Here is a 26,787-nt window from a genome sequence, read left to right on the forward strand (position 1 = left end):
TTTTAAAGCAAGATTGAGAAATTTAAATTCAGGCATATTGGTTGCCTTGGAGATGGAAAGGGCCAGGGCCAGTAAAAGGTACCATGAAGGTTAGTTTAGCTTCTGCGCAGTTTTCAGATGGCATTGTCTCAAGTGCAGAAGTTGGGAGTAATTTTCTCCAGAGGCCATATGGACAGTACGGCTAAGGCAAGGACACAGATGGACAGGTTTACAGAACAAGAATTAAGTAATTTTGGTGACGGAAGGATATTTGTGTCAGAACTTTAAATTTAAATAAAATATCAAGATCACAAACTCTCTGGTTTAACAAGAGGCATTAGCTAAGGATAGGAATGGAAAGGTTTACCATTGAATGATGTTCCGTAGCTAAGGATCAAACACAGCTGCTTTGCTATCTTAACCATAAGACATTTCTACTTATCCAGTATTGTCTTTGCAACAGGATATATGACAAATTTGACAACATGGGGTTGAGAGAGGGGATGGAGAGAGATGGTAGTGAAGTGTCCTGCAAGTTGCTAAAATGAACACATAATGTGTTTTGAATTTATCACTGAGCATAGCATGTTGATGAAAAATATGAGGGCCAGAAACAGACTCTTGCAGAACAGGGAGACCAGGAAAGGAAGGCATCAGAAGAGATTTTCTAACTATCACTGGATAGATGAACAAGACCAATCCATTTGCCTGGATTAATTTGCAGGATTAATCCAGATCAATGGATTAGATAAGGACTGCATAGAGTGGGGAGGATATTTTGAATAATGTAAGAATCTAGGACCAGGAGGCACAGCTTCAGAATAGAAGGACATCCCTTTAGGACAGAAACCAGGAGGAATTTCTTTAACCATATGGAGGTGAATCTATGGAATCATTGTTACAGATGGCTGTCATTGGGAATATTTGACAAGTTGAAAAGCTCTTGATTAATGAGGGAATCAATGATTACGGGAAGAAGGCAGGAGAACAGTGTTGATCATCAGTCATGATCAAATTACAGAGCAGACTGCAAGGGCCAAGTGACCTAATTCTGCTCCTATGTCTCTTGGTCTTATCAGGGTATTGAAGGCAATATCGATATCTATTGCCTGTAACACACATCAGAGTTGCTGGTGAACACAGCAGGCCAGGCAGCATCTCTAGGAAGAGGTACAGTTGACGTTTCGAGCCGAGATCCTTGTTCAATTACCCTTGAGGAGGTGGTGGCTTGACTCCTTCTTGAATCTCTAGATTCCTTCTGATAAAGGTTCTTTGCCAATGCCAAATTTTCTACCAAAAAAGGCCAATATACTGATTCCCTTCCTTAACTGCTTGCTGCACCTGTATGTTACATTTCAATGATTTATATGCAAGGGCCTCCGGGGTTGCTTTGAACGTCAGTACCTCCCATTCACTCACCATTTAAGGTATTCATTAGATTCCAGTTTATTTTTGTTAAAATGAGATACCTGACACTTCTCAGCATTCTGCTCTATCTGCCAGTCGTTAATTTATTCCGTCGATTCCAGCCTTTTTACATCTTCATCATTACTCACATTCCCACTTAGTTTTACGTCATTAGCGAATTTGAAAGCCCTATGTTTAGTTCCCTCATATTAAGAAGAAACTGGTCGTACATATTGTGAATAGTTATTGCCAAACAAGTTTTAATTCAAAGAACTTTGGCAATGCAAAAAAAAGAAACGGGGTTAAACAAAGATTAGTGATTATTAGTCACCTGTACATCGAAATATACAATGAAGTGTGTAATTTGCGTCAACGATCATCACCGTCCGAGGATGAGCTAGCTCCCTGTAAGAGTTGCCATTCTTCTGGCGTCAACATAGCATGCTCACAATTTACTAATCCTAATCCCCGTACGTTTTTGAAACGTTGGAGGAAACCAGAGTACCCGGAGGAAACTCGCCCTGCCACAGGGAGTACAAGCAAGTTCCTTACAGACTGCAACAGAAATCGATCACGTAGCGCTGTAAAATGTTACGGCAACCGTGTCATCCTCCGGCGGGGATAAGAAGGGCAATACATTGAATTGGAATAAACAATTTAAATATCAACAAAAACATTTAATTCAATCAGAAAATATGATTTAACACATCGGTGTTGTTTTAGTTGAATTACTGCTCTCAGTATAACAGTAACAATTAGCCATATTAAGTGGGTAGTCATGAGTTTAAATAACACAGCAAGATTGCTGATAAATTTAGAAAATTGATGGAAACAATGATTTTGGAAAAAGTATCTCAAACTGCAAACTAGCTAACCACAAACTATTTGCACTAATTGTTTTAATTTATTAGGCTCTTCCATCTCCCCGTTCCGTATCAAAGACTTGAGTCCCGCACAGTGTTTATCTGAGTCATCTTGTACTGTGAGATGTTAAACGTGCAATTGGCCCGCAGATAGACACGGCAGGACAAGGCATGACGCAATTGCTTAAAAATATAAATTACTCTGAACCCTTTGAGCCTCTGCGGGAGAAATGTACGAACTGGAGACTGATGTGAACTTGCACCGATCCTCCCTGCGCTCAGGCCTGAGGGGGTCTGCGCAGGACAGTGCACTTCCAGTAAGCGTAAAGTCACGGTTCGTAGCGTGATATCAATGTGTGAGGGCTGTGCCCAGCATGTGGGGGAGTTCTATTGCAGTTCAGTATGGGCGGGATGGGATGTGATGCGGCGGGGCGGGGCGTGCGCAGCCTGTCGCTTCGCCGCGATTAGGACCCGGTTCCAGGTCGGAAAGCGACCGCAGATCACGAGGCAACCTTACCTTGACAGCCCGAACACCGCCCGCCCCTAAAACCGGAGGGGGAGGGTTAAAAGAGACGCGCTTTAAACCGGGGGTTAAAAGAACGAGAGAAGGACATGTAACTAGAGGAAGCTTACACACAAGCGAAGCCTCCTCTGCTGTCTTCTCGAACACCAGCAATGAATGACAACAACAAGGTGAGTGTGGAAAAAAAAACATCCTACAAGGGAGCCCTTCATAAAAGATTAAAAATGAGTCCGTGCCGTCAAATATTCAGTAGCACTCTGACACTGATACATTGTCACCAGTTCCAAAGGCCAGGCTGCGGCGGTGGAATGGAAGCTGCAGGCTGGCTAGATCCTTCTGTTTATGTGAGAATATTTGTTTTTGTCTTAAATGGTATTTTGCATTTCGAGCTCGCGCTGTCGAAATTCTCCCGCTCCCCGAAGCCCCTCTTGGTTTATTCCGTTACAGTTATTACTGAGGTTTTTTTAAAAAAATGTCGTGTTTTTTTTTCTTTTGTTGAACTGCCCTGGGTAAATAGACTCGTAGTCCCGTGAAAATCAAGGTCTCGCTCTGTGCTGTTTGCGTAAACCTGCACATTCACAAAACTCGTAAATGCGGCCACGTTAATTATGTCCTATCCGTGTTCGTTTAAATTTATTATTTAGTTATCGGGTATGTGCCGCCATCCTGTCAAAACATCGGCAGCTGCAGAAAGTGCGCTTGTTTGGTTATGGGCACACGTTTTATTATTTTTTTTAAATTTGCTTTAATAATAAAGGCGATTTATTGAGAGCTGTCAACAACTGCTTCCCACCATCGCACCTTTATGCAAATGTGCATGATTACGCGTCAAATCCCCTCCCCTCCCCTCCCTCCCACCACACGAGGATGTGCTTGTTCTCACCGCTGACGGAATCGAGATTTTGTGTGTGTGTGTGTGTGTGTGTGTGTGTGTGTGTGTGTGTATGTATGTATGTGTTTTTATATAATGTGTGTGTTGAGGCGAGGAGGAAGCCCCGCCGCTGGAGGTTTTTCCGGCTGAGAGCCCCATTGGAGGGTACAGCTGGCCGCCCCCTTGACTCTTGAGTCTGGCCTCGGCCCCGGCCAGCTGGGTCAGTGTTTACATCGCCTCATTGGCAACCTGCAGTTGGTCGTCGGCGCCCCCTTGATGGACTCCTGTTCCAAACGTCACCGCTGTGCTGTCAATCGACCGTCGATATTTGGATTGGTTGTCCTTCCTTCAAGTATCAGGTGCGTGTGACATACCCCTTATCTCAGGAAAATTATGCGTTTTTAAACATTTCTGATATGGCGATATCAGGGATGGCAATAGGAAAATAAGCTTTGACGAGTTTTGATTTTTTTTTGGTGGCGGAGGAACTGTCGATTTAAGAGAAATGTTTGGGGCCACCTGGTGTTTGAGCCCTCCGCTCGAAATGTCCCGTGTTGCTGGTTCTGTAAACAAGCCTCTTTGGGTGTTGATTCATATTTTGTAAACCTCACGCATCTGCAGCAGTTCTTGCGTTTGTTAATTCACTGCCGATTGATATTTTAAGTGACGGGCTTGCTTGAGAGGGTTGAGAGCGCTAGTGTTTTTAAAATTGTGATTATGGTGGTGGGGGGGGCATAAGAAGTGGCGTAGGACTTGGCTCTGGGGTCTTTCGAGTCCATTTCAATAATAACTCAGCCTTCATCTATACTTCCTGGTCCCGCTAAATATTGATTTCTTCAAAAATCTGATATTTAGAGTAAAATAAATTCACGAAACCGAACCTTCGGGCAATGTAGGGAAGATGTTGAAAGAACCCAGTGTTGTTTCATTACTTAGCGGGCGTATGTGCTCTGTCTACAGACCTTGTCAAATCCTAATCTTACAAACTTCAATCATTCAGGGAAGAAATTCTGCCAAGGTCATCCTGTCTGGTGTTTCAGTGACCCTAAACACACCCATGTATTGACTCTGAACAACTTTCAAAGTGCGGGGAAATTAAGAATGGGCAATAAATGCTGCCACATGAGTAGATTGTTTTTTTTAGAAAAGTTTATTGGCTGTATAATACACTTTCAATGGAATGAAAATAAATGGCTGACCCAGTTTTCAACAAAAACAATTTGCACAGCTAATGACTTACTGGTGGCTTGTTTCAACTTTAAGAGACTAGGAGTTGGTGGTTTTGGCAGACCTCAGTGAATTTTCTTTTCCTCTCACTATCTCCCCAAATGGGATGTGCAGAATGTCCACAAAGGTCATAGAAGAGAGTTGCTGAAATAAAGAAGAAACATGAGTGAGGAGGTTACAGGAGGAAGGTGCAATAGTGATAGTTCCGTTTTAACTATTATTTCTTTTGAGGCTTAGAGAAGCTAATATCAATGGGTCCTTGAGTTGGCACTAATTTTTAAAAAAGATCAATAGAGTTGATCTTCAGATTGGACTTGGTAAGGTTGCACTCTTTTCAACAGCAATTACTAGCCAATATACAAGGAAACATAGTTTGTGAACTAAAAAGTCCCAGATGGAGTTCTTTAAATTTCTAGGTGGCTCCCAAGTGAACAGAATGTGTAAGCTTAACAGGTGCCATGGGATTCTGAAGGAACTCTCTGTCATGTACAATATCCAGTGTAATTAGATGCACCCTAATTAAGGGAATAAAAGCAGTTTTCTATGCTGTTGGAAAACAAATACATAGATCCACTAATCTGTAACCAGAACACAGCAGAGGAAAGGTCATTGAAATCAGAATCTATACTGAGAACGGTTACAGATACCTGAATAGTGTGATGGAATATGCAGTGTGATCCAGAACTACATTATTCCAGTGATCAATTCCCTTATGGTCACAACCTTCTGAAAAAACTTTATCTATTTTCAATATATTCCACAGAAAATTCTAAATCTGGAAGTTGTTTTAAAAGAAAACCACACACACAAACACCCCCCCCTTCAGAAAATGTAGAGCAAATCAGGCAAACCAATGCTTTATTTTTGACCTTAGTTTTTCCTTCCCCCTACTACTTCAAGACATTGTTGCTATTGCTTCATTAAAATATATTAAAATTTATGGTGTCTTGGTGACAAACAGAAACCATAATACAAATAGACAACACAAAATGGACGTGTACTGGATAAATTGACTAAGCCTTCAGGATACAGTAAACAGGAAGGTTGAAGGTCCTGTCAAAGGGTTTCGGCCAGAACCGTCGACTGTACTTTTTTTTTTCCATAGATGCTACCTGGCCTGCTGAGTTCCTCCAGTATTTTGTGTGTGTTGCTCAAATTTCCAGCATCTTCAGATTTTGTTGTTTTATTTTGAGATTAAAGAGGAATCGGTACCTGTGGATTTGACTTAAAAAGACACTTTCAATGAAATATCACATGAAAGGTTACTGCACAGATTATGAGCTTCTGACATTGGGGGTAATATGATGGCATGCCTAGGACATTGGTTTAACCTGCAGAAAATGAGATGCGGGTAGTTACATGGGTCATTACATGGGTCAGGTTGGCACATTGTAACTATTAAGGTGCTATTTGGATCAGTGCTGGGCCTCAGTTATTTAACCATCTGTGCAAGGACCAATATGTTGTAGCCAAATTGACTGTATAAAGATGCGTGGGAAAGCAAATTGTGAAGAGGACAAAAGATGTGTATTAGTTCAGAGAGTAGGCAAAACATGGCCTTGGAATTTTAAGAAGGAGGAATGTGATGTTTTCCACATTGATAGGAAGAATAGAGAAACATTATTTATTAAGGGAGAGATAATAAAATGCCGTGGTACAGAGGGATCTGAATGTCCTTGTTAGTGCAAAGTAAGCATATACAGTAGATATAGCAAGAAATTGTCTGTTTCTGGAGTTGGAGTAATAGAGCACAAAAACTTCAGCTCAACTGGTCCATGCTGACCATGGCAACTTCCTTGTTGCCCACATTTGGGCTGTGACCCTCTAACCCCATCCCCTCCATGTACTTACTCAGATGCCTCTTAAATATTGAAATTATACTTGACTCAACCACTTCTGGCAGCTCATTCCAGATGTTCTCTTCAGCCTGTTAAGAAGTATTTTCTCAGGTCTCTTTCTAATCTCTTGTCTCTTACCTAGTACCTGACTTCTCAAGGTTTGGATTTTTCAATCCTGGAGAAAGGACTACGACTTTCTACCTTGTCCGTACCCCTCATGACTTTATAAACTGAGGTCACCCCTCATTACCCCTGTGGTCCAGTGGATAAAGTTCCAGCGTGGCTAACTTCTCCTGAGAACTGAGGCCCTCGAATCCAGGCAACATCCTTGTCAATCTCTTCTATACTGTCTCCAGCTTGACAACATTTTCCTTATAACATTTTCCTATATGCAATTCTAAAACTGCGGTCTTGCCAACACTATGCTGCAGTTATACAATGTGTCCCTATTCCTAAACTGGATGCCCTGACTGAGGAAGGCCAGCATGCTAAATGCCTTCTTTACCATGTCTTCTGTACGGCTCGTTTCCCAAAAAAAACCTGTTCCACTTGTACTCCTTTTGAAAGCTAAAAAAACCTGTAATTTTTATATAGGATTGAATTGGTTATTGCCAGCCAATAAAACCCCTGAAAATAAATGGTCAATACTAGCTCATTTATTGAGATGCAGCATGGAACAGGCTCTACTGGCTCTTCCAGCCACGCCACCTGGGAATCCTCAGTTGAACCCTAGCCTAAACGCAGGGCAATTTACAATGACCAGTTAACCTACCAACAGACACGTCTTTTGACTGCAGGAGGAAACTGGAGCACTCGGAGAAAATTTGCACATTCCACGGGGAGGACTCCTTAAAGTTGATGTCAGAACTGAACACTCACCTCTGATGCCCTGAGCTGTAATAGTGTCATGCTAACTGTTGTGTTATTGTGGCATCCATCTCTTATTAAAATCTCCCTGTCAATTTTTATTTTATCCAATGGCTATGTGCTAATGTATAAACACCTACTAATTAAAAGTGACCTTGTGACTTATAAAACATAGTAATATTGTGTATTGGCTAAATTTTGTGCTTAATTTGAATTCTATAAATCTGTTCTGTTGGGAAGGCTATTTTATTATGCAACATTTGCTGTGGATTACTGCATCGGATTTGACGGCTTCTAAATTCTGTGTCAAGTGAAGGTTGTATAACACATTACTTTTATTACCAAGATCAATTTGTACTTGGGGTTGGCTTTTGTTAAGTGTGAAACTGTGGCAACTATATCCAGTCAATCAGAAAGTGAGAGCCTTGGAGTAAATTACTACGACACTTATTCTCTGTCAGATAATAACCTTATTTTAATAAAGATGTCAAAAGCATACAAAATAATTTGTGTGAATAACCAATTCCACACACCTGTATTTTTCTCACATCACCTATGTTTGCAAAGTTGCTGCATTAATTTATGTAGATTTTATTAAATACTTTTGTCTGATTATTCAATCTGTTCCAGTGGTGTAGTGGTATCCGCACCCAGACTTCGGAACAAGAGGTTGCAGGTTCGAATCCAGCAGGTTCCTTGCATGCTTTCCATCTGTGCTGGGTTGAGTATTGAGCTAGCCTTGTTAAAAATAAAAGACAAAATACTAAAGAAACTGTAAGATTGCTGCCTGATGAGCCAAACAAGGTGTGGGGAGGAATTTTATATGATTATTTAGCCACAGTAAATTTTCAAAATGTTAGAGGGTCTGTTAATTTCACTATTTACAACACATATTCAACTCAAAGTTTTTGAAATGAAGAAAAGTACTTAAGCTTGCTTTAAAGTCGCCAGGTGGAGCTGCCTGCAGTTTCCTTTAGTTACTTCACCAATAGCCCTATTTGGATTGTTGAAAGAAAAGATTATTAATCCATTTATGCACATTTCTCCCCCCCCCCCCACCCCAAGCATTCATGATTGATTCTGCAGATCTCAAAGTATGCTGTAAAAGTAGGGAGCATGTTCTTCTGAGTAACAGCCTTCTAAAGTTGTAGACAAACATGCTTGAAAAATAATACTTGCTTCCTCTTACTTGCTGTGATTTGCCAAGTTTAGTAAATGGGTCCTGACAGGAGTGCTGATGACCTTCCAAAATGCTATATCAAACATTCCATCCCATTATACTAGAGGCCTGTAAGATCTGCACTTTTCATAATATTGCTGTTTAAATTGGACATTTCTTGAGTGATCTGAAGCATGGTCATCAATCTAGTGTAACTCCAGTGATCCTCTCACCAGATGCTGCCTGAACTGCTTGTGTTGTTTGTGTTGTATTGAAAATATTTGAATTATGAAGCTAATATAGTAATCCTTAGGAAAATTTGTTCTTCTGGAAAACATTTTATAAAGCAATTTGGCAAATCAAGAAGTCTACTATAATGGTTAAGATTAAAATTAATAATTTTATTTTGAATAAAGGTAAACTTTTAAATTTACACCTTTTTCTGAGGCTACTCCCTGAAGGGTAAGGCTGCTTTTCATGCTGAGGTGAATGGGGAGACGAGAAGCTAAAGAGAGTTGGTGTGAGGTAGAGGGGCTGCTGGTGTTGGATGATAATGAACCTGGGCTGGGAACTTGTGATGTTGATGGCAAGGATTTTTTTGTGATACTGCACTTCTGGATGGGTAATGAACAGGGCCTCAAGAGGTATCAGTAGAAGTCTGGGCAATCCTTGTTTTGATTTTAAAGAAAGACAAATTAGCTTTATTTGTCACATGTATAACAAGCATACAGTGAACTGCATCGTTTTGTGTTAACGATGTGCCGGGGCAGTGCGCAATTGTCGCCGTGCTGTTAGCGCCAACATTGCATGCCCACAACTTACTAACCCTTACTAATCCATATACCTCTGGAATGTGGGAAGAAACTGAAGCACCTGGAGGAAATCCATACGGTCTTGAAGAGAATGTCCCAACTCCTTCCAGACAGATGTGGAAATTGAACCTTAGTCAGACTCTCCCTTCTCCACCTCTTTATCTCTTTCACCCACCAACCTCCCAGATCTTTGATTCACCCCTCCCTCCTCCTCTCCTGGTTTCACCTAAACTCTACTTCCACCCCTCCCCCCCTCCCCCCCCCCCCCCACCTGCTGATGCTGACCTTTTCCCTTCCTTTCCAGTCCTGATGAAGGGCCTCGGCCTGAAACGTCAACTGTTTACTTTTTTTTTTCTGTAGATGCTGCCTGACCTGAGTTCCTCCAGCATCTTGTGTGTGTTGTAGCAAATCATGCCATCTCGCAACACGGGGCCATGTTTAACGCTGTTATCCACAATGAGATTGTTGCCACTTGTTTGTGGGCTGCCGGGGTGGGGAAAGGGCTGCTCCCACAGGCTGATCTTTGCAGGAAGTTGGTGTGATTCTGTGGCTTGTAGTTCTTTAACCTCCGTTAATCAAGCTGTAACAGAACCTTGTAACTCTAGCAAATGACTCCAGTAACTTTTACATCATAGTTTTGTACTTTGACAAACCCACCCAAGTCTGCCGGCTTGACATTTACTTTTCCCTTGTGTTTTTCAAGTTTGTAAACCTGCAGGACTTGTGAGCAAATACTGGTCATAATTTCATCCAAAATTCATTCCTTGTTGCATGGGTTACATTTCATGGGGCACTGAAGTGGTCCTTGGCTATCTTGCTGTTGTTCATAATTTTCCAGAATGGTTGTGTTGATTCCAAAATGGCAAGCTTCATGATGCATTAATAGTAGGTATAACCTTCAATATAATGGAGAATGAGGGGCAAAAGCACATGGTTGTGACAGCTTCCCTTGTTAACTGGATATCCAGAGGTATTGTCAACAAAGAAAATTCCAATTTTCACACAGTATATTTCAATGAAGCTGGAGGAAAACGGATTTAACATAGAAGATCCTACAAAGGACTGTGAGAACAGCTGAGGGGATCATAGGGATCTCCCTACTGTCCATCTGGGACATTTATCAGGAATGCTGCATGCATAGGGCCCTTAGTATCATTAAGGATCCCACCCATCCATCTAGCATTCTCTTTGATTTTCTACCATCAGGTAGGAGACTCCAAAGCGCTGGAGGAACTCAGCAGGTCGGGCAGCATCCGTGGAAACGATCAGTTGACGTTTTGGGCCAGAACCCTTCATCAGGACTGAATAGGGAAGGGGCAGAGGCCCTATAAAGAAGGTGGGGGAGGGTTGGAAGGAGAAGGCTGGTAGGTCCAGTTGAAAAAACAGTAATTTGAAAGACAAAGGGGTGGGGGGAGGGGAAGCAGGGAGGTGATAGGCAGGAAAACAATGGGTAGTAGGAGGTGGAACCATGAGGGAGGTGATAGGCAGCTGGGGGAGGGGGCAGAGTGAAATAGGGATAGAGGAAGGGAGGGGGAGGGAATTACCGGAAGTTGGAGAATTCTACGTTCATACCAAGGGGCTGGAGACTACCTAGACGGTATATGAGGTGTTGCTCCTCCAACCTGAGTTTAGCCTCATCATCTACTACTCCTCAGGTTGGGAGAGCAACAACATGGCCTCCTCTGCTCACAGCCTTCTCCTTCCCACCCTCCCCCCACCTTCTTTATAGGGCCTGTGCCCCTTCCCTCTTCAGTCCTGACGAAGGGTTCCAGCCCAAAATGTGGACTCATTGTTTCTACGGATGCTGCCCGACCTGCTGAGTTCCTCCAGCGTGTTGTGAGTGTCGCTTTGATCCCAGCATCTGCAGATTATTTTGTGTTTAAGAGACTCCGATGCATTAAAAACAAGAAGGGTCAGAATGGCTTCTGAACTCTCTGCCGCACTGTATTCAAAGTGTCACTGGCTATGCTGTTCTGTACCTTACCATATTTAATATTAATGCAAACAACAGGAATTCTACAGATGCTGGAAATTCAAGCAACACACATCAAAGTTGCTGGTGAACACAGCAGGCCAGGCAGCATCTCTAGGAAGAGGTACAGTCGACGTTTCAGGCCGAGACTCTTCGTCAGGACTAACTGAAGGAAGAGTGAGTAAGAGATTTGAGAGGGGGAGGGGGAGATACAAAATAATAGGAGAAGACAGGAGGGGGAGGGATGAAGCCAAGAGCTGGACAGGTGATTGGCAAAGGGGATATGAGAGGATCATGGGACAGGAGGTCCGGGGAGAAAGACAAGGTGGGGGGAAACCCAGAGGATGTGCACGGCCTCCTCTACTGTAAAGATGAAGCCACACTCAGGTTGGAGGAACAACACCTTATATTCTGTCTGGGTAGCCTCCAACCTGATGGCATGAACATTGGTGTCTCTAACTTCCACTAATGCCCCACCTCCCCCTCATACCCCATCTGTTATTTATTTTTATACACACATTCTTTCTCTCACTCTCTTTCTCCCTCTGACTATACCCCTTGCCCATCCTCTGGGTTCCCCCCCCCCTTGTCTTTCTCCCTGGACCTCCTGTCCCATGATCCTCTCATATCCCCTTTGCCAATCACCTGTCCAGCTCTTGGCTCCACCCCTCCCCCTCCTGTCTTCTCCTACCATTTTGTATCTCCCCTTCCCCCTCCCACTTTCAAATCTCTTACTAACTCTTCCTTCAGTTAGTCCTGACGAAGGGTCTCGGCCTGCAACGTCGACTGTACCTCTTCCTAGAGATGCTGCCTGGCCTGCTGCGTTCACCAGCAACTTTGATGTGTGTTGCTTAATATTAATGCACTTTAGTTTGTTATTTATGTGTGATTTACCTGTAGATTTTATCCTTGCCCTCATAAGGTATCGTGTGTTAGTGTCCTTTACACCCTGGTTTGGAGAAACATTGTCTCTTTTCTATGTACATGATATGGTTTTGTATGTTATAAACATGTATATAGTTAAATGACAATAAATGTGACTTGAATAACCTTGGAAGAACAGCACTATCATCCAGCTTTTCCTTGTTAAATTGCCACACCACTAGCCTTTGAATATTTCTTTTGATCACTTGGATTTTCTGGATAGAAGTCTAAGAGAGGCTAAACTCAAACCCATTCTCGGCAATGCTCCTGAGCAGAAGAGTAGGGTGATCTTTGCTGTTTAAAGCCTGGAACTGCCTTCTCAGCTTGCAAAATAAATGTGAGGGCTCTGCCAAAAACGTAACCCATTTCATTTGCATTAAACACCTGTTTAGGAGAGTGGCCATCTTCCTTAATGATTCACTTCTGTAAAAATTTGTTGCCTGTTGCCACAAGTAGAATATTACAGTATACATGCATCTTGAAGCATTCAAAGCAGTAAAGACTAGACTTAGAACATATTGCCATTTTCAGAAGGTGTATTACCCTCATTCATTCAAAGTCCTGGCAGAATGACTTTGTATTTTCATGAAATACAGGAATATACTTGGCTGTCATCTTCAAACAACACACTCAACCCTTTTTCCATTTTTTTTTGTTGTTGTAGTATCTGTCTTTTGTTAGGTATGAAGCATTTCCTGCACCAAGCAGCACTGTAGACCCTTTGATTTGAAAGAGTTAATGGAAAATGTTCATTGTCCTATGCTTTTGTTAATTATATTCAGCTTGTTATTAGCTTGCCACGATTTACTAGCAGATAGGTATTCTGTAGAATTCCCAGGGTGTTTTACAACTAATACGAATGATACATAAAATAAATTGTGATTATGTTATGATAAAAAGTGTCACTGAAAGCACAAAGACATGAAGTTCTGCAAAGTGTATTTGAGTGGAGAGAAGTGTATGATTTACTTATGGCAAGAAATATCTTTGTAAATGGAATACACATACCTGCAAGTGGCAGTATAGTACAACGATTTAAATCCTACATTTGCAAGTAGAGTACTGTTTTGTGTGCAGGTCATTGAAGTGTCACCAGGGAATAAAATGTTGCATGGATGAACTCAAGTTTAGCCAGTGTTAGATATTTTCAGGGTAGCTGCTTGCCAACTTTGTTGGGAAAACCACAATAATTTTTTGGTTGTTGTCAATTCTTTCCTAAGGCTTGATCTAAATCAGTAGAATGAGTCATGATCTCTCATTTTAGTTGTTTGTACTTCAGAGTGCTACTTGGTATTTTGAGAATAAAAACTGCTATTATCTGTGGAATTAGAAATGATTGTTGGTACATCATGTACTCGGGGGATACTTGTTCAAAGACATTGGTGGATACTTTGGTAATAAACCTACTGTATGCAAGGAAATGGTCTGTTTGTCCCAACCAGAGTTAAACGTGGATGTGAACACTAGTCCCCATCCCATGTTTCTCTTTCCATATCCCTTCACCTGTCTTACTTTCAGCCATCAACTTAAGCTTTTTTTTAAAAAATAAATTAATAATTTATCCCTCATTATCAATTTATTTTGTACTTCTAAACATATTAACCTTTTTATTGCTGGGATGTGAAGGTCTGTTTACTGTACAGAAATATATTGGTTAATGTGGTTAATAATTGTATGGAAGCAAAGCAAATGTAAAACTGCATGATTGCACACTGAAAATTGGACTGAAGGTGGGACATTTTGAATCTCAGACTGAAATGTGTATGCTTGCACAAAAATAGCAGTGGATGTTGGAGATGCTTAGTAGGTCAGCTGAAGTCTGTGGCAAGAGAAACTGGGCTAAAGTTTCAGACCTTCATTCTATTGTGTGTTACAGTGTGTCATCAGTTAAAACTCCATAGCCACATTCTCCTAGGTTGTTTCAAGTTAATTCAGTATCTCAAGAACCTGGGAGAAGTTTGTGACTGTGGCAAGCCAGAAAAATATGCAAGGGCACTTTCTTGGCTTGGGTTGAGTTTGGGTAAGCAGCCAAGAGCATAGTTGTGAAGTGCCTGTAGCAGTCTCTGTACTTGCGTACTAACATGTTATTGCCTACAAAATTCGAGTTGCAGTGAGATAATGGTTTTTATTGTTGTCCCATCAAACCTCCACTATGACTGAGGCTGTATGTGGGGTGGGTGGAGGTTGCAGTGTTAGAGGGATGGGATTGCCTTCAAATCTCTGATGGGAAGGGCAGTGTGAGATCCAGTCATCATGTTGCAGATGGGTGAAAGTAGGTGGGAAGGTGGGAGGAATTGGTCTGGTGCATGGTGGGCAAGGTGTGAGTTTGAAAGCTGACATTGTCTGGCTTGGAGATTGGCAGCAGGAATGGCATAAAGTATCGAAATGCAATAGGGGAGGGAGTAACAGTAAAGGGATTACTGGGATGGAATAGTACATTCTGAGTTCAGGGAGTGAACTGGAATTCAGGGGGAATGTAAGGAGGAGTGGAAGGTGTGTGCGTGTGTACACTTATTCACTCACTCACTCACTCGTTAGCGCTGCAGGATTAAGACCAGAGGAGTGGCCAATGCTGTGACATCTCATGAGGGAGAGGGAGAGAGGAAAAAAAAAGGTCCATGTCACTCTGCAAGGCTTGAAAAGGGAGGTAACAAGGAATATTATCATTCCAGAGATGAATTCACTTTGACATCACTCCTAATTTGAGATTTGACTGGAAATGTGGGTAAGGTTAACTTTCAAATGCATAGCACTCAAATTCATCACCTGTACACGGTGATGAATCTTACAGCGCTATGCACTCACAACTTTCTCATCTTGCACCAGACCAATCCCACCCATTTTCCATCTAATTCCACCCCATCTGCAACTCGCGTATCTCATTAGTTTTGAGGATGCTGTTCCATCACACATTTATTACATATCCGGTCTAATTTGCTTAGCCAAGCAGCAGAGCAGGGAATCTGCTCTGGAGCATTCCCAGTGTTTTCCTTGTACCTAACCATGAAGAGGTGTCGAAGATTCCAGAGGTACAAAGCTTTGTCTTCATTGCACTCCTGCCAGGAGTGGTTGCATCTTGTCTATACTGCCCAGATAAGCAGTTAAATGGAATAGTATCCAGCCAGGTCCCATCCTCCTTCTGCAGCACCAGAGGATACTGTATTAACCCCTTTGCTTTTGATCTTCAAAGGATGGATGCATACAGTTGTATCCTGATGTTAGTTGGAATTCTGCTCTTGTTATCAAATGTGAAGATAGAAGAGTGATGTGAAGAACAAATTAATATTTTAATTCCAGTCACTGAAATCTCATTTCAATAAGATCTGAGGATGACCACAGTTGGCCACTATGCTTTCATTTGTGAAAGATGGCAACTATGAGGGGTGATTGATAAGTTCTTGGCCTAAGGAAGAAGGTGTCAATTAAAAAAAAACCTAGCACATTTATTTTTCAACATAGTCCCTTCCTACATATACACACTTAGTCCAGCGGTCGTGGAGCATACGGATCCCTTCTTTGTAGAAGTTGGCGCCTTGGACCTCCAGAAAATGGTCCACAGCAGGGTTGATTGATAAGTTCATGGCCTAAGGTAAAAGGAAATGAGATATTAACTTCAAACTTTCTGCATAATCACTGAGTTGAACTGTGTGTGCATGCAATGAGAGCTGTATAACTCATCTCCTTCTACCTTAGGCCACAAACTTACCAATCACCCCTCGTATATAACACATTTTATAACAATTAAATACTGTTTTATTGCCTGCAAATTTGAGTTATAGTGAGACAACTTTTTAACCAATAACTGAAGTATAGGTTAATATAATGCAATGATGCCTGGCAGTCAGACTTCTGCCAGAAGTATAATGCGATTCTGATCCTGTTGAGGAACACAATGTAATTGTAATGGTCTCAGTTGCAAGTTAGAATGTGACCTGCTGGAATATAACACAGAAGAGAATTTGCAGGCAAAATAGTGTGAAGAATATCCATAAAATATTTAGTATTTTCTTTCCTTTGAAGCAAAAGGCAGTCAGCTGAAATTTTGGAGATTCAGTGGAGTAAATCCCCATTGTCTTTTGACTGTTTTACCAAACTCTAGGCAATCGTTTGATGTACACAGAGTGAAAGAAACTTGATTTTATCACATGTTTATTGATAGATACAGTGAAATGCATAATTTGCATTAGTAACCAACACAACTGTGGGTATGCGGGGTAGCCTGCAAGAGTTGCCATGCATTCTGGTGCCAACACCGCATGCTCATAATGTTCAACAGAACAAGAGCAAAATAAGCCCCTTGCCTCCCTCCTACCTACTTGCTCATGCAGACACAGTTTTCAAACCCCAGGACAGGCCATCTCCAGGCACCAGCGGACTTGGATCTGCAGATATTGGGTCCTTGACTTCCCCAGGGGACTCGCAGAGACTTGTACTCCTTGGCTTCGGCCACTGGGCCGTGGGTTCCAGATTTCTGATTGACCTTTGGGCTTCTATCTTCAGTATCAATCCCATGATGATGATATATGAGGACTCCAGACTCCAGGCCTCTAATTCAGAATTGGGAGAGGTGGGGGTCTGGTTGTATCAGCTGTCGTCCCCGCTGGTCTGCCTACCTGACATCTGACCATTGTCGTCCTTGGCCCATTGTCTATGCCTCTGGCTATTGAACATGGAGTGCAGGCCTACACTCTGGCCTGACCTCTAACTTCCCCACACTTCTGTCCCCAAAACAAGTCCTGTGACCCGGGGAGGGGGGGAACTATTAAGTTTGAGTCACAACCTTGATGGAGACTGCAGTTTACACCATTACAACATAGTCATAGGACCAACTGTATCTGCTTTTGGGTTGAAATGGACTTCACTGATCTTGCTCTGCAAGGTTTACTTTTACTTAGACATAGAAAAATGTATATTTTTAACTGCAACACTTAGTTTTGTTGTGTACATTTTTTTTCAAATATGTAGTCCAACTGGGAATTCCTTGGAACTCCAGAGTGTGCTAAACCTTGTATGTAAATAAACCACTCATTTGACTGTATGTTATTATCAAAACATACAGAACTTCATACCAAAATCTAAATGACTTTATGAAGAGTAGTATTTGTCAGTGATGGTCATTACATTTTTATTTTTAGCAAAAATAGAAGCTGTAAGTTAGAGCCACAAAAGACGGCAGGTGTTGGATCTGGAGCAACAGACAATCTACTGGGGGAGCTCAGTAACCTATTTGTTGTGGGGATGGAGAGGGAGAAGTTAATGTTTTAGGTTGAAACTCTGCTTTATGATTTGAACTCTGGAAACCTGCCTTGTTGGATTCTGCACATCAGCTGCGATGTATAGGTTGCAAGAGAAATGGATCTAAGTATGGAATGTGGTGTTATGCCGTCTGCAGCTTTTGTGACAACCAAGAGTTAATAGTTCAACCATCCAAAGTATTATTGACTGCTCAGTTTCAGATAAGTTTGATTTTTTTTTTAATATAGGACCAGAGGTAGGAAATTTTATGGCTTTGTCAGTATTCCAGCAATGACTTTAAGGCTATGCTATGTTAAAAGTAGCAGCTCCCAGTAAGGCCTATGTTTTTGAATGTACATGCAATGTTCTTACATCTTAAAACTGTGCTTGTTTTGAATAAGTTTATAAATAATATATAACCTGAAATAGGCATTTAAGTTCAGCATGGTGCTTCAATTTATGCCTCGGTGAGATATTATGTTAAATCTTGACTGTTAGTATGTGCAGTGTTGTTGTAAGACCGTTCTCAAGATCTTTGAGACCCTATTTTAAATGAAAGAAGTGAACATGACTGGGTGAGCGCTGGAAGTGGGATTCCTTCCGCTGTAGTCGGTGATGATTTGTGACAGGGTGAAGTGTTAAATCTGCTTTTGTTATTTGTGTCTTCTGACTCTCAATTTTAATATGAAGTGAAAATTTTCAACATCTTCCAGTTTTCCATATCAAACATAAATACAAAAAGTAAATGGAACTAAATTGTATAATTAACGTTAAGGGACAAATTTCTGTTGGGTAATATAAAATGAAGTTAACTTGCAGCTACTAGACAAATATAGCCAACAATTTCTGTGTTATGATCAATATGAGTATAATGGCTATATGAAACAGGAAAAATTGCAAATTTTACCTACTTGTAAGTTTTTTCAGACATCAGTGTAGTTCTTCTGCTTGATGTTATTGCCTCTCCCTCCCCATTGGTACAATGGCACTAAATTAGAGGCATGGAGGCTCTATAAGCATTTGCCTGCAAGTTAAACTGGTTCTGTCTGGCTCTCCATGCTTCCAACTGTCTAGCGTTTAGATTTTCCTACAACCTGGCTGTACATGAGTAAATGGTTCCTGGCAATTAAGTAAGTTGTCTTAATAGTTGAGTGAGTGGAAACAAAAATCAGTGATTGCACCACTGAGAGCCAATTGTCCATGTTTGTGCAAATAGAAATCTCCAGCTATTCAAATCCCATTTTCATGCCCCCTTCTTTGACTCTACTGCCGTTTTGGAAATTCTCTACAAGCATTTTCAATGATATTGCATTTTGTCTACCATTTAGCAATTCAGTGAACTTTTCCCAAATAAAAGTTCATCTTTTGTCATCTGTATTAATTGTCTTCAAAAGCACTAGCTGCCTTTTGTATTCAACTCCACACATTGGATTCTATTCTGCATCTGCTTCCAAGTCATAATACAGAGGCTCAAACATAAAAATCTAGATTGAAAGTCTAACACTGTATAGCATTACTCTGCATTGTTGGAGATGTCATTCTTTAGATGAGACAATAAGCCTGTCTGTTCTGTTGGGTGAAATTGAAAGGATACTGGCATTATTACACCCCAGAACAGAAGAGAAATCCTCCATGTTCTGATAGTATTTATCTCTTGATCAATATTTCTAAAACTAACCTTATGAAATGCTGTCTGAGGAAAACTTGCTTGCTACAAAACAGTGCTTCAGTCATTGTAAAGTGCCTTTGAACACGCAGTATTGGTTTATACTCGTCACGTGGGCTTGGATACAGTGAAAAGCTTGTCTGTTCATACAGATCAAACAATTACAAAGTGCATTGAGGTAGAACAAGGTAAATTAATACCAATGCAGAATAAAATGTAAGGGCTACAGAGAAAGTGCACTGCAGGTAAATGATGAGGTGCAAGATCCTAACAAGGTGGAATTTATGGTCAGGAGTCCATTTTACCATATGAGAGGTCTGTTCAGGAGTCTGATAACAGTGGGTAGAAGCTGTCCTTGGGCCAGGTGGTACATGTTTGCAGGCTTTTGGATCTTCTGCCCAATGGGAGAGGGGAGAAGAGAGTTGTCTGGGGTGGGTATGGGTTTTGATTATACTGACTGCTTTACTGATCTATAGTGAGAGGTATAGACGGTCCATGAGAGGAGGCTGGTTTTCACGGTGTGTTGAGCTTTGTCCGCAACTCTGCAGTTCTTTTGCAATTGCATGCACAGCAATTGCTACACCAAGCTGCGATGCATTTAGGTTGTATGCTTTCTATGCTGCATTGATTAAAAATTGGTAAGGGTTGACAGAAATATGCCAAATTTATTTAGCCTCCTGAGGAAGTAGAGGCAGTGGTGAACTTCCTTGGCCATGACATCAATGTGATTAGACTACAGTAAGCTATTGGTAATGTTCAGTCCTAGGAACTTGGAGTTCTCAACCCTCTCAGCCTCAACATTGAGAGATGACCATGTGCACTGTTGCCTTTCCTGAAGTCAATGACCCAATTCTTTTGCATTGTTGATGTGCTACTAAGCTCTGTCTCCTTCCTGCACTCTGATACACTGTTATTTAAGATTGTGGCCCACTTTGGTCGTATCATAGTGAATTTGCACAAATGGAGTTAAAGCAGATCTGGTCGTGCGGCCTTGAATGTATAGGGTGGGGAGTAGTGGGGGTGGGGTGGGGTGAAGGTGCAGCCTTGTGGATCACTAGTGTTTACAATAATCATCAGAGGTTTTGCCGCCAGTACAAAATGTGAAATGGCAAGTCTCTCATCATCAAAGAAGGGCATGTGGTTTGCAATACATTGAGCTAATCTGGTAGACTTCAATCTTGGTAGTTACTAATTAACCTGTTTAAAATCGTATGGTACAAGTCAGAATTTAAAACCAGCTTAAGCAAGCCATCAAACCATGCATTTAATTTTTCTTTTTTGTCAAAAGGTACATTTGATTTAAAACAGTTAAAAGACTTGGATTAAATTAAACATCTCCAGTAAAATGAAATCAAGTTTAAAAAAAAATTCTAAGTTGCTTTTAATATATTAAGGAAAGGTGGGCATTTCATTATCATTTATGTGCCTTCAGGATATTTCAAATTATTTTACAAGGAAGTTCTTTTGAATTGTATGTACTGGTTTAATATACATTCTTGTTAAACCCTGTACAGTTTTTCAATTTCCAACCAATGCAACCAGCAGCTCTATCCTTAATCACTACAGTGACCACTTTGGGCAATTTTTGGTAAAAAAAATCATTGTATAATTAGTTTTTATTGTGAAAGCTGCTTATATTTGCCTTGTGCCTGTAATACTGTTGCACTGCTGTTTTGCATGTAGCCATAAACTCTGAATACCGACAGTATCCAGTTTCTTTTCTTTCACTTTAAGTAAAACATTTTCATGTGATTGAAGTATTTTTAAGTTCTTCTATATAATAATCTAATTTTAATGTAGCAGGGTCTGAAACTGGGTTCATGTGAGATTTATGTATTCATTCCAATTTAAGATAATAGGATGGGTACAAAATTTTTACTTGTATATGAATGAATATATTATAGAATGGATCCTACAAGTTAACCTTTGTTGATCTGAGCTTTTATTTGTGTAATTTTATACTACAATATGATTAAGTATTTGGGTAAGTATAGGGATGGCATGAGTGTAATGCTATTACAGTGCCGCAACCCAGGCTCAATTCCGCCACTGTCTGTAAGGGGTTTGTATGCTCTCCTGTGGGTTTCCTCCCACTTTCCAAAGATGGACGGATTAGTAGGTTGATATGTCACATGGGAGGTGCGGGCTCCTTGGGCTGGATGCTGGATCTCTGGAAAAACTAAGAAGGGTGTGAAATAAAGCAGTTCAAAATGTCTGCAGGTGTATTCAATTGATTTTGATTACTATTTGGAAACTACATTTGAGTCTGCAGTCAAATACAAAATTGACCAAAATAGCTACCTGTTCTTGTGTTATCATTAGTCTTGCTGCTAAGTTGGGCTCGAGGTGTTCTGTATGCAATCCATTACTGATAATTATTCATAATTATCAATTTAATAGATTCCATGCAGAAAAATCTGTGTTTGTGACCCCATTTCACATTATCACTGAACAAGCTGTGTTTGCTTTAGGGAAACTTGAAGTTGTTGTGCTCCTGCCAACAAGTGAAATGTGTTCAAAGATCATTGTGTTTTTTTTTTACAGATGATTAATATAGTACATGTTGCTGCTCGATATGATGCTTGTATCACTTTGGCTTCAGTTACAAAAGTAACATTATAAATGCATGTGTTTTAGGAAAATTTAAAGGATGTGGGCTATACTTGCATAATTTCAGAGATGACATTGCTTGAGGGTAACATTTACTGTCCATTCCTGATGTCAGGAAGAAACTGTGTATGAGGTGCAATTAAATGCAAAACAGACTTGGTCCAGGTGTTTAATCTCCTTTCCTGAGGGACATTATTAAACAGTTGGGTTTTAAAAGTTGTAGGGTTTCATGATTTTTTTAAAAAAAAGTTCCGTATGTATAGAATTCAACTTTATGGGCTGTCATTGTTGGATATTCACTTTCAACCTTTTAGTTTATTAGTCTGTTATTACACCCATAACACCTAAAGTACTTGAATGACCAACATTTTAGTATTGGTGGAGTTAACTTTCTTAAAATAGAGAAATAAGACTCTGTAATATTGAACAGAACAACATGCACAGAATGCTGGTGGAACTTGTAGGTCAGGCAGCAACTATGGAAATGAATAAACAGTTGATGTTTTGGGCTGAGAGCCTTTTTCAGGACTGTATAGGATGGGGGAAGAAGCTAGAATAATAAGGTGGGGTGGAAAGCAAGCTAGGAAATTCATGACCTCCTCTACTGCAGCAATGAGGCTACTCTCAGATTGGAGGAGCAGCATCTCATTTCATCTAGGTAGCTTCAAACTTGATGGCACAAACATCTATTTCTCCAATGTCTGGTAAGTTTTACCCTTCCTTCTGACTACTTCAATCCTCCCCCCCCCCCCCCCCCCCACTGGCCTCCCTTAACTCTTTGCTTCTCTTCAGCTCCCTCTTTTGCCCCTCCCTTTCTCCCATGGAACATTCCCCTCCCCTCTTGGATTCCTTCTTAAGCCCTTTACTGTTTCCACCTATCATCTTTCCCCCTTCTTACTTCATCTGCTCCCCCCCACATGACTTCACCTATCATCTTCTAGTTTGTACTTTCCCCACCCCCACCCTCACCCTCACCCTCACCCTATTCTGGCTTCTTCCCCCTTCCTTTCTAGTCCTGATGAAGGGGTTCAGCTTGAAACATTGACTGTTAATTCATTTCCATAGATGCTGCCTGACCTGCTGAATTCCTCCAACATTTTATGTGTGTTGCTCTGGATTTCCAGCATCTGCAGAATCTCTTGTGTTTGTAATATTGGACAGACTTTCTTTTTTTTTTAAAAAAAGAACTGACAATTAATTATTTTAAGATGTTGTTTTACATTGGAGCAACAATTAATGCAGATGCTCAGTAATCTAACCTTGTGGACAATTGAAAGTGTAATTGAAGGTAGGTGATTTCCATTTGTGCAGTGTGTAAGCTGGTTAGCCATTCAATCCACTTTAAAGCTGCATGTTACAATGGGATAAATCAGAGTGGAGTAGATATACTAGCAAATATTTCTCCCTCCATCAATCAGCATTGCAAAGACACATGATCTAATTGTCATCTCATCATTGTGGCATAGACATTTGCTCAAAGTGCAGAGTTCAAAATAAATTTATCATCAAAGTGTGTATATGTCACCACATGAGACTCATTTTCTTGTGGGCAATTGCAATGGAACAAAAGAAGAATAGAATCAATGAAAAACTACACCGAGAAAAAACCTGACAAACAGCCAATGTGCAAAAGAAGACGATCTGTGCAAATTCATAAATGTGGAAAACAAGCTGCAGAGTCCTTGAAGGTGATTCCGTAGGTTGTGAAATCAGTAGAGAGTGGAGATGAGTGAAATTATTCATGCTGGTTTGGGAGCTTGATGGGTTGAAGGATAATAACTGCTCCTCAACACAGTGCTGTGAGACCTACAGCTCCAGTAGCCCCTTTCTGATGAGGGCAGTGAGAAGAGAGCATGGCCTGGATGATGGGCTGTTTCCTCTATGCTCTATGCTGAGTCTGCAGCCGCGCAATAACTGAAGTGCTCCTGCAAACTTGGCCTTTGTGTGCAGCTGGAAAATTCCCTGTAATTCATTATGTGTTAATGAATATAATCCATAATTTTTCTAAATAATAAATATATCACAACATTTACTTTGAAACATATTGGAGCTTCAAGGTATTTATATTGTTAGTGTTTCAAGTTACAAAACTGTTACAAATTGTAACAATATACACTGAATGGAAATCATTTTTAATAAACAGCCTGGCTGCTGAAAACCAATTAGTTAAAACATTTTACTTTTGCCATTGTGCTTGTCAGTTGTTTTGACTGCCTGACATTGTTTGCTTTTGTGAGTTGTGGTTTGTGTTCGTTTGATGTGCATATTACAAAAAAAAAATTTAAAGTACAGCATAGTTTTTGGGCAGTGATTTTTAAAATTTATGTTTTATGTTCCTTCTCAGAGCAATGGTTGAAATGTGCAGCTGTTTATATTTAAAAAAAAAACATTAGAGGAAACTTTGGGGGTCAATGATGATAGATGATTTCTTGTGACATTTTTCCTTGTAAATGTGCTCTGTGGTGGAGAGGGCACTTTCTGTTGTAACGTGAACAAAGTCACCAGAGAGGCACTGAAGCTGGTGGATACAAAAGTGGTTTGTTCAACAAAATGAGCTGCTCTTGGAGGAAGAGGCCTCTTGACCCAATATTACATGACATTTTTATATGCTAAAGATCAAAGGTAACAGCAGGATAATTCTAAAGTTACATTGTATCTACAATGCGTCCTCTGAATTACATACTGTTTTACATCTCCTTACACTCCAGACACCTAAAATGAATGTTAATTGGCATTGCCTGGTTTAATATTAACTCCAGTCCACAGCTCTGTGAAAACTATTGTTCAGAGCTGCATTTTAAATTCCATCTGCAATCCACTTTCAAATCTGAAGAATGGCTGCTGTTGAACTTGATGTTTGTTATATATCCTAACTCCAGAATATGCCCTAACACTGTGATGGACTAGTATGTATACACGATATTTTTGGAGTCTTCTCCATCCTTGGGCATTGGTATTTTCATATCAGGCCCTGATACAACCAGTTGTGATGTACTCCACTCTTTATCTGTATACGTTTGTAAAGTTTTAGATGGCATGCTCAAATTTAAAAGATGTATCAAACGTCTGACTCCTTACTTTCTCCAAACTTAAACAAAACATAATGGAGGAGAGCCAAAAAAAAAACAGTAGGTAGATTGGGATCCTTCTAGTACAATAGAATAGCCCTCCTAGCCAATAAAGTTGAGAAAGTTATCATGTGTTCAGTGGAAGCAGGAATGTTTCCTGCTTCCGTTGGAATAATCCCAAAGATTGCCATAAATGAATTAGGTTGTAGGTCCAAACCTATGACTTTTGATAACGTTCTAAAAACATCTCTCCAAAAATTATTTAACTTTATGCAGAACCAAATCATATGAGTTAAGGTAGCCATCTCAGTGTTGCATCTATCACAGGTAGGATTTATATTAGAAAAAATATGCACTAGTTTATCTTTTGACATGTGCACCCTGTGCACTACCTTGAACTGAATCAAGGAGTGACAGGCACAGATAGATGAACTATTAACAAAATGACAAATTTTATTCCATTGATTATCTGAAAGTGACTCTTGAAGTTCCAATTCCCAAGCATGTTTAACCTAATTGTTAGACACCATTCGTAAATTCAATAGCCATTTATATATAATGGCTATCAATCCTTTTTGAAATGGTTTAAGCTGAAAGATATCATCTATCATATTTGGTAAATGAGCAAATGGGTAATTCGGTAACAAATCGTGTATTTAAAAAAAATTGTGTGTTAGATAAATCATATTTGTCCATTTAAACAATCCTCTAAAAACAAATCTAGATAAGTTTTTATTCCCTTAGTTTTCCATGTTAAAAAGGCCTTATCTAAAATTGATGGTTTAAAAAAATAGTTAAAATGGATATTTTAGAAAGAACAAAGTTATTTAAGTCAAAAAATCTGTGAAACTGAAACCAAATTTTTAATGTATGTCTAACAATGGGACTAAGATCTTTTAAATTTGAGCAAACTTGGTGACCTTTTATTCAATATTTTCATGTGATCTAATTCTTTTTACGTTTTCAGTTAAATTTTTTTTCTTTTCCGTGAAGTTTTAGATTTGACCAGAAGGATTTTTCTGTTTTTTTAAAATTGTATCCTCAAAATGGACTGCCCAGTCCCTTTTTTTTTTGTTTTAGGTTAGGTTAGTAGGTTTTTTTTCCCCTCAATAAGAGAAATCTTGAGTCTTTTTTTCTATGAACTGTTAAGAGGAGAAGTGATTCTTTATATTATAATACTATATATGATTTCGATAGTGTATATTCCTTTGTACTATTATTGAAATATGTATTCGAGATAACCTCTCCTCTGATTTCCATTTATCCTTTTTAAATCAATAAAAAAGATTGGAAGTGAAAGTTTTAGATGGCATGATTAATCTGTGCCAACTTTTAAGAAAGTAGAAGCATGGCTTTGCCGCCTTCATAATGGCACTTGTGTGCTGGTCCCAAGACAGATCCTCTGAAATGACTAACACTGAGGAATTTCAAGTTGCTGACCCTCTCCACCTCTGAATCCCCAATACCAACTGGCTCATGGACCTCCTGTTTTCTCTTCCTGAAGTCAATAAGCAGCTCCTTGGATTTGCTGACATTGAGTGAGAGGTGGTTGTTGTTATGGCACCACCCAGCCAGATGTTCAATCTCCCTCCGATATGCACATAGTCTGCACATTGTTTGTCCTTCTACAGCATTTACCACTACACTGGATTTGTACAAGTACTTTGGGACTACCTAAAAGCTTAGTGATCATTCCAGGATAGGAAGCAATAAAATATTCTCTTGAAATATTAAATCAAAAAAAATTGGAACATAAAAATAAGAAC

The 26,787-nt window shown here is 40.2% G+C and overlaps 1 protein-coding gene across 5 annotated transcripts in view; it reads left to right on the forward strand.

The window, feature by feature from the left end:
* The first annotated feature begins 2,494 nt into the window (after positions 1 to 2,494).
* rai2 (retinoic acid induced 2) overlaps positions 2,495 to 26,787 on the forward strand; it is a 66,759-nt gene continuing 42,466 nt past the window's right edge. For 4 of the 5 annotated variants that reach the window (XR_011886354.1, XM_072260714.1, XM_072260716.1 and 1 more), the window contains exon 1: positions 2,495 to 2,942. Coding sequence is in view for 3 of the 5 variants with exons in the window: in XM_072260714.1 (XP_072116815.1) it covers positions 2,925 to 2,942 (18 nt within the window). In the remaining 2 variants the exon portion in view is untranslated. Of the gene's footprint in view, positions 2,943 to 3,854; positions 4,003 to 26,787 lie in introns of those variants that run through there. The other variant, XM_072260715.1, reaches the window with a different exon arrangement.

Source organism: Mobula birostris, chromosome 6 (genome assembly GCF_030028105.1).
Source record: "Mobula birostris isolate sMobBir1 chromosome 6, sMobBir1.hap1, whole genome shotgun sequence".
In the NCBI taxonomy this organism is placed as follows: Eukaryota; Metazoa; Chordata; class Chondrichthyes; order Myliobatiformes; family Myliobatidae; genus Mobula; species Mobula birostris.